General features: G+C 32.8%; 1 protein-coding gene across 1 annotated transcript; it reads right to left on the reverse strand.

The window, feature by feature from the left end:
• Positions 1-994: 994 nt before the first annotated feature.
• Positions 995-10,405, reverse strand: LOC137837664 (E3 ubiquitin-protein ligase XBAT33-like). Its single transcript, XM_068646758.1, has 10 exons — positions 9,776-10,405; positions 9,563-9,622; positions 9,173-9,244; positions 8,733-8,914; positions 7,340-7,500; positions 7,204-7,262; positions 7,086-7,132; positions 6,857-7,000; positions 2,662-2,753; positions 995-2,035 (listed from the first exon to the last, which is right to left on the reverse strand). The coding sequence occupies exons 1-10, from the start codon at positions 9,950-9,952 to the stop codon at positions 1,497-1,499; spliced, it is 1,533 nt and encodes a 510-aa protein (XP_068502859.1). The 5' UTR covers positions 9,953-10,405; the 3' UTR covers positions 995-1,496.
• Between the last annotated feature and the right edge of the window lie 3,948 nt (positions 10,406-14,353).

The following is a 14,353-nucleotide window of genomic DNA, read 5'->3' on the forward strand; positions in this document are numbered from 1 at the left end:
GATGTAACCGGTAAAAATTACTCCTTCATTAATGGAAAATGACAATGTACTCAAGAATTTTCAAAATTGTTCACTTTTGACCACTACTCACACTCACGTTTCCTAATATTTATTTATCTCTCATAAAAGAGACACTCCCCTACATTAAGCAATTAATTTTCAAAATAAATTATCTCTCTCAATTCAAAACGGTTGTTCCATTTATTTCAACTATTTTATTAAATTTATTTCTCTCTCATTATGCAATTAATTTTCAAAATAAATTATCTCTTTCAATTCAAAATGGTTGTTGCATTTATTTCAAATATTTTTTAAATTTTCTATCTCATAAAACAAACATTCTCTCTCATTATGCAATTAATTTTCAAAATAAATTATCTCTTTTAATTCAAAATGGTTACTTCACTTATTTCAAATATTTTTAAAAAAATAAAAAATGACACAATGCCCAAAATACTGAAATAAAATCAAATATTAATCTATAGATAAAATAGAAAAAAAAAACTGAGAGGAAAATCCCTTTATATATAAGTATAGATAACATAAAAAGTATTTACTTCTAATTGGAGAAAAAAGTTTTCATAAATTTAAGAGACATTAATATCTTTACTTATATCATATATCATTTTTTTTCACAATTTTCATTGTATTTTACAGTTTTTTTAACTTTCTACATAACTAAATAAAAAATACATTAATATATTTTATTTTCGTTTTTTATTAAGAGAATATATATATATATATATATATATATATATATATATTTAAAAAAAGTATATTTTTACTTTTATTAATCTTATAAAACTAGTTTATAAATTAAAACCTACCACTCGTTTATATATTGTAATTTAATTAATACATCCAGAACAGTATATAAAAATAGTTTAAGTTTCTTTTCTTTTCTGTTACAAATATACCGTAAATAAAGTGTTCTACGAAATATTTCTCATAAAAGCGATATCAAAGGAAACAAAAACCATGCAGGTACATAATCTGTGGAACAAGTACTCTTTATAACATCAGTGCTGATATGATAAGATAAACATTCTCCAGTTCACAACAAGAAGATCAATTACAAATCCAGCAACAAGCTGTTACATTACTCAAACTTGTTCTTGTAAACCTATAAAGAGAAGCTACAACAAAATATACTACACAAACAAAAGTGAGACATGCCAAAACAGAAAGATATTTTTCTTCTTTCTCTTCTTTTGAAAGAACACTGAGTTCCCTATGATAAAAATGAAATCCAACTAAATTGCAGTAACAACCAGCTCATACTAATTTTACTAATGCTTTCTAAATATCATATCTGGGTACTAAAAAGGTAGTAGGATGCTGACATGCAAGATTATGTATCACTCTCACATATACATACACTGGATTTTCACCATATGAGACTGGTTAATAAGATAAACTATAGACTCCTTTATTGATGATCTAAGATTGTATGAAGTATCCACAAAATAAGAATGGCCATGCACCAACCTATTATGTCAAGCATTTATTTCTGAATTGCATTGATGCTCCCTGCTGTAACTTCTTCTACCCCAAAACATGCCTGAACATGTTGTTTTATCCAGCCTTGGACCTTCCATTTTATCCTGATCCATCGTCGCGGATGAGCGGCGATCTGATTCATCTCGTGTTTCCCCTTCCCGGGATTCAAATGTTGGACAAGGACCATCATTGCAAGTACACAGAGGAATAGCTACAGAAGGAAATGGAGTACAAGTGACAGGGCAAAGCATCTCTGATGGAACTGAAGCTACACGGTTCCTTCGAATCTCAGGGGTACGAGAAACCGACGAGTGATCTAGGTCACGTGGGTGTAGCATGCATGGGGTACACAGGCTGAGAGACACATGCATTTTGTTTTCTTTTGCTTGGGAACCTGGTAACTTGACAAAAGAGACAATTCCATGTCTGCATAAGGGGCAAGGGATAGAGCCAGGAGGTCCACACGTTTCAGAAGAAACATTGCTTGTTGAGCAAAGATAGAGTGCACATCTTACACAAAGCTCATGTCCACATCCTGTATGTAAAACGCTTGAAATCAGTTCCACTGTGAAAGCATCCACAGAAGTAGTAAGCTCAAATGCCTAGCACAAGAAATGACTCAGGGCTTGCTTGATTTGGTTAGCTTTTTTAAAAATTGTTTTTGAAGCTGTTTTGAAAATTTGTTCAAGTTTCTGAGTGGTGAGTGTTTTGTCTATCTTTTCAGGTTTTAAAAGTGGTGAGTTTTGCATCCATCTTTTCAGTGGTTTTGGTGTCTTTGCCATTCAAATGATGAGTTTATAGTAAAGTTGGCATTAATGAACGTAGTTATATAGTTGTGCCACCATGTTCTATAAACCCTATTGAGAAACATCTTTTAGGTGTTTCTAATTCATAGATTTCAAAACCATATTTTGGAAATATATATTAAATTAGCTACTAAGAAAACAATAATCAAATACGTTTTAGTTTTAAAAGATAAAAACTTTCTTAACAAAATCAAACAAGACTTCAGTATTTCATGTTGAATGCATAGTGATTAACTGATCTAGCCTAGTGGGCCTTCGACTTGTCTGAGTGTGCCTGTGCAGTTCATCAAATATCCTTGTGTAGATAAGCAGGCAAAAATACACAGATAGATATCCGGAAGATTGAATTCAGAACCTTCAGCAGCCACTGAACATGACCTCTCCAGGCAGACAGCACAAACATCAACTTCACTAGAGGAGGTTGTAGTTGATTGCAATCCACAGTCCCTGCATTTGCATCCAGGATAAACAACAGAGACATGTTTAGCATTTAATTCTAAGTTGGTATATCAGGAAAAGGACAACATTGGCAAAAAAAAGTAATTTTCTCTTTCTCCTTCTCTTTCAAGAGTTGATAACTGCATCTTTTGGTATTATCTCGCTGTCATTAAGAATCATACAATAGGCAAGATCTTTGTGTATCACTCCACAAGACAAATATGGGAGGAGCCACAATGAAAATGACTTTGACCCCACTCTCTAATGTAAAACAAATATTCCATAATGAATATGTTTTTCTAACATGCTCCATACCACAAATAACTTAAGGAAAACCACCGTTGTCAGCATTTGTCTTAAATATACAATAAATCACTTCAATACCAAAGATGTGAGTTAGTTACTGAGAAAAACATAAGGAAATGTGTTTCAATCGTAACATCCATGATTGGCCTCTATTGAGCACCATTTGATATATAATATGATAAACACGATATCATAAGTACATTATAATAATAGAGACCAGCAAAAGCAGTGATGCATATTAAATACATTCAACTTAGCAAGTACTGTGAGCAATCATATCATGAGAACTTGGCAACTGTTTAACATGGCTAGAAATCAAGGTTTAAAGTAGTGAGCTAGGGTTTGTGACTTGGATCATCGAGAAGGACTTTGACCCTTAAGTTTATTATTATTTCTATAACCATCATGAAGGAAATATGGGAGAGAGAAAGGAAAGCATATTGTTTGTATTGTTGTAAAATAATGTATGAAGAAATTTAAGATAGAATCATGACATGATAACAAGAATGAACATGATAAGACAGGATAATTATTGTAAATAGTAGATTATTAGGATAAAAATATCTTCAATATCCGGATAGTGACTAAGAAAATTATTTTAGAAGCATCCTATTTATTTCAACATATTTTTATTCTTATTTTAAAGAATTTGATTGTTATCAATAATATAATTTTTTATCTCCTTACAAAGTTAAAGTTGGTATAAGAGTTTCTGATTTTGGGAGTCTCGTTTCCGCTACCACATAAACAACCACCACCACCAGTTGAGGTCAATGTGATGGACCAAAAAGGTGTCCCACTTCAATGATCACAATGCCAACAGTTGTGTCGTCAACATCACCAATAACAGCACGTGTAGCCCACATGCCTACCTCACTCCAATAACAGTAATTCTGAGTTTTTTTGTTCTTTTGCCAAACAAGTTCCCTTTGTTACATTTTTTTTCCAATGTCTGATATAAAAAAGTCAATAAGGAGTATCTTGATCGTCTAAGAACAATGATTTAATAAAAAGTCCTCTGAACCATATACCATAAGGATGATCTTGATCATCTAAGAACAATGCTTTAATCAATGAGAAAGTCCTCTGGATCATCTACCCTATCCTTGAAAGGTAAGAGTACATTCAATTTTGTTGGTTTTGTATCTCAGGGTGTTTGGATTCTTGATTCAAGAGCAACTGATCACAGCTTCATTTTTTATACTTTGCAATTTGTATATCAAAATAATGACTAGAACAACTAACTACACTTGCAAATGGTGATAGTGTACTAATGTGGATATGGGTATATAAATTTAGAATTATCTATTATATTAAAATATGTTTCATGTCTAACAACTACCCAATAATTTGATCTCTGTGTAGAAACTTACAAAATATTTGAATTGTTCAATAACCTTCTTCTCTTATGGTGTATTTCAAGACCTTGTCATGATGAGGAAGACAATTTTAATTGTTAGGGAGTAGAGTGGGTTGTATCTATTGAGTCCAAGGACCAAAACAAAATAAATGGCATAAGCCATCAAACAACATCTGACAAATGCGCAAATTCTCAAATATGGCTTCATTATAAAAGACTTGTATCTCATTCAACTTTATGCAATCCTTGTTTTCTTGTTTGTTACCAAAAAGTCCGAGTTTTCAAATGTGATATTTGTCAATTGTCAAAACATCATCGTGCATCCAATCCCATTTGTGGTAAAAAAAAAATATTCCCATGAGTTAATTTACTCCAATGTTTGGGAACCTTTTCTAGAATCTACTTCTAAAGGAAAATAGTTTGTTACTTTTATTGACAATTGTATCCAATCACAGAGACATACATTATGAAAAGTAAATTTGAAGTCTTTTCAAATCCTCGCTTATTTTTCCATCTTGTCAAAAATCAATTTGGAAAATGATTCAAAAGAATAAGTTTGATGATAGTAATAAATATGTAAATCATGAATTCTCCAAATTTATGTCTCATAATGGTATTGTTCATGAACTAACATCCATATATACTCCACAACAAAACAAGGTTGCAAAAAGAAAGAATTGTCATATCTTCTAGAAGTAACTAGAGTCCTCCCTTTTCCAGATGTTTGTTTCCAAAACCTCATTTTGATGTGTTGTTTTTGTTCACTTTTACAATACAAATTGCAGTAAATTAGATCTTAGAACTCTTAAATGTGTATTTATTGGTTATCCTTCTAAGAAAAAGGGGAACAAATGTTATCAACATCAAAGTCATCATCTCTTTATCACCATGGATGTCACTTTTCATAAAACAAAAATCGTTTTTAGTTAGTCTTCCAGTTTAGGGAGAGAAGGAACTAGAAGTGGAGGAGCTCACATTCCTGTCATTACAATATTTGTCTTTGCAAGATGCTCAAGATATAAGAGATGAAGCCATCACAATGGGATTGAACCAACCCACAATGAAAAAGAAGACAAATTCTTTGACATAAAATATCAAAGAATGAAACAACCATTTTAACTCCGGAGCAAGAAGAGTTGTTTAGTATTTACTCAATGCATTGAGAAAGGGAAAAAGATTGTGTTATATATCCTATTTCTCAATATGCTTGCACTGCCAATCTCTTTGATAAAAATTGGAGCTTTATTATTGCTATTGATGCCACGAAAATTCCTAACTTAGTTTAAGAAGCCATAAAAAGTGAACATTGGGACTCAAACCATGAGAAAGGAGATGAATGCATTACAAAACAATTCAACATGGGAGATTATTGACAAAGCAAGAGATAAGAGGATTGTAAAGTGCACATGGATATTTTCAATTAAATACAAAGCAGATGGGAAACTAAATAGATATAAAGTCAGATTGGTTGCAAAGGAATACACTCAAACTTATAGAATTGAATATAAAGAGACATTTGCTCCAGTAGCAAAGATGAAAACTTAATGTTTCTTGGAGAAAGTTTGATAACCCGGAGAAGAAGAAAATAGGATAGGGTATCTAGTTCTAGTGCAGAAGTTGAATTTCGTGCCCTTCTCAAGGTGTGTGTGAAGGACTCTAGATAAAATCATATTAGATAACCTTAAAATAAAGGTTGACATCCTTATGCGATTGTGTCATAATAACAAGTCAGTCAAGAGCATTGTCAATAATCCAGTTCAACATGATAGGATCAAATGTACTGAAATTGACAGGCATTTCATCAAAGATCATCTTTCACTCCTATTTATATAAGACTCAATGACCTAATTTATCAAGATTAAAGAATGTGGCTAGTTTAGTTTATAGCAATAAATTGGTCCTAAATTTATAGTTTTTCAAAACTACCCTTGTAATTAATATTTCTCTCTCTCTAATAATCATTTGCTAGTACAACCTTCTCTCTTTTAACTGGGGGGATTTTTGTAAAAAAATACTAATGCAAGGAAAATTATTGACTGGATCTTATAGAAAAGGACAAACCCTATTCTAATTTGTATTTTATAAATAGGATTAGAGGGAGAATATTTAATTTCATTGGACTGACAACAACATCAATCAGTCAAGTCATTTATTGTTTGATCTGTTTAACAAAAAAATCTGAAGATCCTAAAGCCATTTCCCCAAAGTATTATTTCTCGTGATCACATTCCACATGCACAAATAAAAACTAATGATGTATACTTATTTATGAAGTAGACAAATAGTGAAAAGTAACAAATCTCAGCATCCCACATTTATCTGGAACAAAGTCCATCATAATGGAATGAATATTTCTTCTAGAATATAATCCATCTTTCCTTGTTAGAAAAAAATTGGTTGAACGTTTTCATTATCCAGATTCTAGATATATTGACTGAAAAATTACCTGGCAATGTTGAGCACACTCATGAGAGGCAAGGACAAATAATTTGAAGAAGGAAACGTCGATATTGTGGCTTCAGAAGTGGGTGCGAGCAATGGTTCAAGCCAATGACGTCCCCACATCCTAGCAACATCAAGTGGAAGCCATCTAGAGAACAAAAATTTAAATTCATATGATTTAATCATTTATGTTATAGGCTTGCAAACTGAAATTTCCATTTAAAGTAACTTACCCATTGCAATTCAAAGCCATCCGACTGGCACCTCTTGCAAGGAGGATCTGAAAGAATAAAAGTATCATGACATGTTCAAAGGAAAAGACTATCAAATCAAAGTTGAAGAAATTCTTGCCTGGCAGCATTTTAAATTGCCTCCACAAGCAGCATAATGCAACGGAGTGCTTCCAGCCCCTATATCAATGCACATCAGTAAATTTCAAGGAAAGAAAACTACCATTCATTTGTCAGAAAATTAAACAAAAGATTACCAATTAAATCCATTGATGTTCCATAATGAAATGTTGCAGCTGACACATTTGCATCAAGATCAAGTAGCAGTTGGACACAATCAAAGTACCCATTTAATGCAGCCATATGAAGGGCAGTAATACCAGCATCAGCTGTTTTATTTACAAACTTCGACAGCACACTGCACTGGAATGAAGTAAATAAATAGCAAGATAACATACAAAAATTGCAACTCTGCAGCATAGGCATGCCTTAAAACATTCTTAACATCAATAAAACTAAAAGAAAACTCGAGAGCGTAATCAGGTTGGATTGGGTTAGGTTGTGGACCATTAAAATACCAAACAATTTAAACAATAATGGGTTGGATGAGGTTGGGTTCTCTAATTTTTATACAACAACCCAAACCAACAAACCCATTCTCTATGGGATTGGTTCAAGTGAGTGATTGTGTCATACTATAAAACAATAGTAATAATAATAATAATAATAAATATTGATCATTGACTAATCCTCTTTCCTCCCAAAACAGGCTTGATTCATTATGACACCCACAATCTCATCACCCTCCCTCAACCTCAATAAGCTGATGGGGAACCAGCAGCAGTAGAAGGGCTGAGTCACCAGCAACCGAAACAACAAACACAAGGTTTTCAGATGGAGAAAAGAAACCCACTAATGAAACTAAAGTTATTAGTATATGCATCAGTAGTGAATGAGTAAATAAGCCGGTGGTGAATGGTGAACCCATGATCCGTTGTCTCCAAACCCATCAAAAACACTGATGTTTTCTGAGCCATCAGAGATGCCACTAATGTGTAAACCTCTCGCATCGATCTCTGGTCTCTCCACTGTGACCGTGGAGTGTGGGGATTGAATAGAATAAAGCCAACATCACAACCATAGCTAAACAGTGCAAACATTCTCCTCATGGTTTTGGTTCTGTTATATGGTGATCATTTTATAAATATATGGTTTGGTGATGTTCATTTCAAGTTGGCTTAAATCAGGTTAGCAAAGTCTTAACCCAAACCAAACATGATGCAAGCCAAACAGATTACCTAAATCAAACCATATAAGGTCAGGTTGTGTTGGGTTAACTGGGTTTGTGGATAGACCGTCCTGCTATCAACCCTACTCAACGTCATTGTTGGCACAAAAAGTTAAGCATAGCTCTCACAACTAATATTCTTATCTAATACATAAGTAGTACACCATGCAATATAATGGGTAAATGTCTATGAATGAAACCTTAAAATAATTATGTGAAATACTAATAAGATTGTGACATTAATATAAGAACATCTTAATACAAGCAAGTCATGTCACCAATGGTGAAAATATCACATATTAAATCCACTGCAGTGGTAAAATACTGTTTTAAAAATTACATGATGAAAAGGAATGACACACCTTTGTTCATGTTTGTTTTTCACATTTGATCCATCTCCTTCCACATCCATGCGAGCATGTAAAGCTTCAAAAGGAGCACTTGGAACAAAATCTGCAACAACAAGTCTGATGCATCTTGCATGTCCATTGATGGCTGCAAAGTGTAGAGCTGTCCTCCCACTGAGATAATCTGCTTTCATAACCTGTTATCAATTGGCTACAGTCTAGTTATTCTTGAAAAGAAACTTTAAGTAAACAGGAAAATACACTTGAAGACCAACAATTCCCTTCCCATCTAACACATTCAACATTCAACAACCAGCCCTATGTCCTATGGTCTCCGTATGACACAACAGTTCAAATATAACTAAAAGACAGAAAGAGGGAGAGAAAAAAGAATAGTGAAGAGATTGAATTTCTCCCATATAAACACACTTAATAAATGAAGTACTCATACTCACATTACATCTGAAGAGCAGAAGAGTTTGTACAACTTCCCAATGACCATATCTACAAGCTTGCATCAATGCCGTCTTCAAATCAAGGACAAAAGCAAATCAAATTCTCATTCAGTGAACCATATGTTGAATCAGTACACAACACGCATGCATCAAAAAGAAAAGCAACAGACATCCAAATAAAATTGTGCAACTTTTACACATTATCATTCTAACAGCTATTGAATAGGGAACCAGATCACTGATCCATGAATAACCACCAGAGGCATGAAACAAAACCACACTCAAAACCGTGGGAACTATTTTTTTCAATTTCAAATACAACATAACTTTCCAATCAACCTGTCAAGTTAAGCACACATTTAAAAATAAAACACCAAAACGAAACCGTACCTGCCCACAATAATTTCTTGAATTCACATCAGCTCCATTTTCAAGCAGCAATGCCACAATCTAACAGAAACCCAGATTAAAAAAATCAAAAGAAAAATAAAAAAGCAAAGACACAGAAGCTTCGAAAATAAAAAGCAGTAAAGATAGAAACTTCGAAAGATTAAAATGATGAGAAAAACGAGAAAGGGGTGGTTGAAAATGTGAAATTGAAACCTCATTATGGCCTTTAGAAGCTGCAAAATGAAGAGGGGAATTGAGACCCCCAAAAGTGGAGTACTTTGCAAGACCAGGGTTGCATTCTAGAAGCATCTTCGCCTCAACCAAATCTCCATCCCTCGCCGCCGACACCAACCTCTCGCCTGACGCCGAGCAACCAAATGAATTCCCCATCTCTCTGAGAAATCAAATCTTCACAAAGGAGGTTCAGGGCAAAGAAAGAAACAATATTCAACCAAAGGGAGCAGAATCTAAACGCAATGGGGTGTGAATGTCTGTGTGTATTTATGTTGTGAAGGAAAATTGGAAACTTTGCTTTTGGATTGGGTGGAGAAGCTGTGATGGTGACGTGGCAACCTTTTTCTCTCTCTCTCTTTATCTAAAACTGTGTGAGACAGAGAAGGGTAAAACAAAAAGGAAGGGAAAAGCAAAGGTTGAAGGTGTTTGAGGTCGGTGTTAATGGTGGTGTTGTCTGTAGCGAAACAAAAGGGAAAAGAGTGTGATGCAAAAATGAAGCCTCTTTCTCTCTCAATCTCTCTCTTATTTGTGTTTTTATGTTCTTTCCTTCTAGGTGGGTTCTTGTTGCTTTGACTTTTTGTTTCTTCCTCTTTGTTCGATACATTCGTTAAAATAGTTGTTGCTTTCATAGGTTTTATAGTTTTGTTTTTTTTTTAGTGACAGTGAATTTTTTTATTTTTTGTTTGGTTCTAACAGTTTACTCACATTTAAGAAAAAATATGTGTGTTAAGTAACAAATAAAGAAGGATTCAAAGACATTTTTTTTCAATTTCTTTTTCACTATATAAAAAAGTTATATTTAGATATGTTTCAGTTTTCAATATAAGATTTATTTTTTTATTACTTAAAACCTTTTTCAATAAATTCAAAGTTTTATAGAAGTATATAACTTTGACTCAAGTCCTTGAAAATTATTTATTTGTATTTTATTTAATATTATGCCAATAACATCTAAAATAATTTTATACTTTTTTAGTCTCTTAATTTATTTTCAATCATTACCACTACTATCATATGATATGATGGAAATAATGAAAATATAAAAAAAAAATATTAGAGGCAAAATCAGTGTTTCTACCTTTGGTTGGCTTTACCATTAATACCAACATCCTAATACTTACAAAGGTTTTAATATTTAAATAAAATTTAAATTCATTTAATTATTTCCTTCATGTAATTCAGTTTTATTCATAACTCAAAGAAGGTAACAGAAGAAAAAGTACTTAATGTGACGTGGTTGGATTTTATTTTTTGTCAAACTTAAATTTGAAAAACCTAATTAAATAAGATAGGGTTAAAATAGTTATAAAAAGTTAAAATTATTTTAAAGTTTGTTCAAGTTTTAAATTTGGTTATTTTTGGTTCTTCGGTTTTGTAGTTGGAGTATTCAACCATTTTTAAAAACTAATATCTTATTTGAGGTGATTTTAAGTTCGGATTTTAAAAAGCAATTTGCAAAACAAATTGCATTTCAAGTTCTTCCTAGCACCTTAATTATTTTCTCTTTGCTCTTCTTATTTGACATGGAAATGTTCTTTCTAAAATACAATTTTAATTCATTAACTTATCTTATCATGATTCAATATGATCACATAACTTCAATACAAGTTGTTGAATATAATATATTACACATATAAGATAAATAGAAACATTAAGTTGACTTTTGAAATTATAATTTGTAATTTCTAATAAAAATAGAAAAATCGATGTAACTAATAGTGATATTTCTTGTTTGACTGAGATATAAGTTAAGCTTTTTGTAATTTGTAAGAGGATGAATTTCATATTCCATACAATTCAATTTCATTGCTATGTGAGTTTGCATTAGGTTCAATTTTGAAAATGTTTTATACTTAAGAACTTCATTATACCAAATAAAACAACTTCAGGGGGAACACATGAAATTATAAATTTTCCTCAAATAATCACAAAATTTTATAGCAAATGGGATTGGATACATAATATCATTCCAATATCCTTAACTTAGACATTTTAATAAAAAAAAGTTACAACTTATGTTTAGTTTATATACATTAAATTTTTAACTTATTTTTTATTGTTGTTTTTAAAAATTTTACAATTACAAATAAGTTGTATTTGGAAGTAAGACTTTAAGATGAAAAAGATATATTTTTAAATAGAGTCTAGTTTAACTCTTTTTTTTCAATTAAAGTTGGGCTATGGGTGTGGAAGGAATGGGAGGAGTCAGGGTTTACGGTTAAATCTGGATATCTCCGTCTAAGGGGGGACAGTGAAGGGAAGAACGATACGGTGTTTAAAGAAGCTATGAAAGTGTAAAGGTGTACCTTCTACACAAGTTACCGCTTGGAGGGTGTTGGTAAATAAGTTAGCCACTGAGGCTAACTAGGAAAAGCATGGGATCACGGTTGAAAGTACCAATGTTGTGTATGGCTGGGCGTGCAGAATGTGCTCCATAACGATCCATTGCTAAATTTATCCCAATTTAGGATGTGTAATGCGCCTACTTCGGTAAATGAGGTTTGGGCAGTGATTTGGATTGCAGTTGTCAACAAGATTTGGAAGCATAGAAACAATGTAATTTTTAAGGGGGGGGGGTAGTAGATGATGTATTGGAAGTGTTTGATTTGGTTCAACTTAAGGCTTGGTCTTAGGTTACATCCAAGTCACATTTTGCGCACTTTTCCTTCTCTAATTGGTGCATTGATCCTTTAGTTTGCATTGGGATGATCTCATGGTGTACCTTTTTAGGTGTATGAGTGAAAGCCTTAGTGATGAGAATCAAATAAAGGAGGCTTTTATTAATGGAGGAAGAGGACATCCACCCTCACATTTGAAGTTCTTCCTTCTAGTCTTCTCAAAATTAAAAGAAGAAATAAAATAAAGATGAGGCCCAAGCCCAAAGCCTAAGCCCAAGCCCAAGAAGGCCAAAGCCCAAAGAGCCCAAGTCCATCCCATGAGGGGCAAGGCCAAGCTTTGAAATACTCTTGTATAGTTTTAGGAGGTTTGGTTATTAAATAAAGGTGTGTGAAAATGTAAAATAAAGTCACATTGTCCATGTGACTTAGGAGAGTGGTGTATGTGTAGTTTTTGGGAGGTGTCATAGTAGAAAAAGGTCACACCTCCCATGTGACTTGTTTTTGGTGGGAATTTCAAATGAGTTTATTTGAAATTTCCCACCTATTTTTCAGCACCTTAGGCTATAAATAGAGGTGCTTCCTTTGTAAAATTCAGATTTGAATTTTATCTAAAGAAACTATACTCAAAATTGGAGTGAGCATTTGGAGAGCTTTGAGCTTCTTCTCTAGTCTTATCTTGAAGGACCATGGTTTCCTCAAGTGGCGGCTTCCACACTCATCTAGGAGCATCCATTCTTCTAGTGGCGTGATCATCCAACCATTCCTCCATCTTCATGAGCATTCTCTTCTCCTTCCTTTCTTCTTCTTCAATTTGTTCTTATTGCCTTGAGTTTTGAGTTGTTTTTTGTTTCGGTTCCTTTAATTTTCCAGCACCTATTTTCTGTTTAGTTTTTAAATTCTGTTCGGTTCTTTTGTTTTGAAGTTCAATTCTGTTCGGTTTGTTCTTTTCCTTCTCCTTTGTTGATTCAATTTGACAATATTTGGTTCATCCAAATGAGTTTGGGATTTGGTACTTGTTTTGGTGAGTTCTTGATCTTAGAACTATGATCCAACTTCTAAGAAAGTGCCTCTACATTTTCCAGCTCAAGGTGATTCCTCAAAGTGTCAAGAATCTTGTTCTATGTGGCTATTGGAATCACATCATGTGGTATCATGAGTCTTAGGTTCATTCTTGTTTAATTGTTGAGTTGTGTGCACTTTATTTCAAGAGCTCTTTTTAATTTCTTGCAATTTAAGTTTCTGTTTTAGAATTTTAATTGAGTTTTCTTGCTGTTTTTCTTTTGCTCCAAGTGTTTGAGGAAAGGTTTATGGCACTCATAATTCTTATGAGTATGGTTGCTCTTTTGGAATGGCATTATCCTTCCTAGAGTTTACCTTAAGCTTCCTTTCATTTGTTACAATTTGTGTTGTGTCTTTTAATTTTTGAATCATGTCAAGTTGTGTCTTAGTCATGTTATTCCATATATGTCATTACTTCTAGTAGTACTTTTATTGTTTTGATTGTTTCTTGCTTTGGTGTCATATAATTTTCTGAATTGATGTTGATCCTTTGTGCATTTTCTTTTTAGAATTGAGTTCATACTTGTATTCTAGACCTATACAAGTTCCAATACATCATTTTCTATTATGTCTTTGCTAGTTCATCATTCTGTTTTTTTTATTCCTATTAGGTTTCCTCTGTTTCTGAAAAGAGTGCTTACTGTTTTTCCTTATTGCAACTGATTTACGTACTTTAAAATTCTGAAATTCTGGATTTGAGATATTCAAAGTGTTAGAAAAGAATAGAAAAAAGAATCATTCAAAAATATGAAGTACACAAAAAATGATAAATAAAATAAAAAAAGTGTACATTCCTGCCGAAAAAAATACGGTAATCTGGCAGTGATTTTAAAAAATTTATTTCTCTCAATTGGCTTACTGTTTTTAATTGATTCCAGTG

This window comes from Phaseolus vulgaris, chromosome 4 (assembly GCF_000499845.2).
Source record: "Phaseolus vulgaris cultivar G19833 chromosome 4, P. vulgaris v2.0, whole genome shotgun sequence".
NCBI classification, from domain to species: Eukaryota; Viridiplantae; Streptophyta; class Magnoliopsida; order Fabales; family Fabaceae; genus Phaseolus; species Phaseolus vulgaris.

Coding starts and splice junctions, on each gene's coding strand:
- LOC137837664 (XM_068646758.1), bottom strand. CDS start 9,952: ATGGGGAATTCATTTGGTTGCTCGGCGTCAGGCGAGAGGTTGGTGTCG. Junction 7,001..7,085: donor ATGGCTTTGAATTGCAATGG/GTAAGTTACTTT, acceptor TTTGTTCTCTAG/ATGGCTTCCACTTGATGTTG. Junction 2,754..6,856: donor AGTGTGCTCAACATTGCCAG/GTAATTTTTCAG, acceptor ATGCAAATGCAG/GGACTGTGGATTGCAATCAA.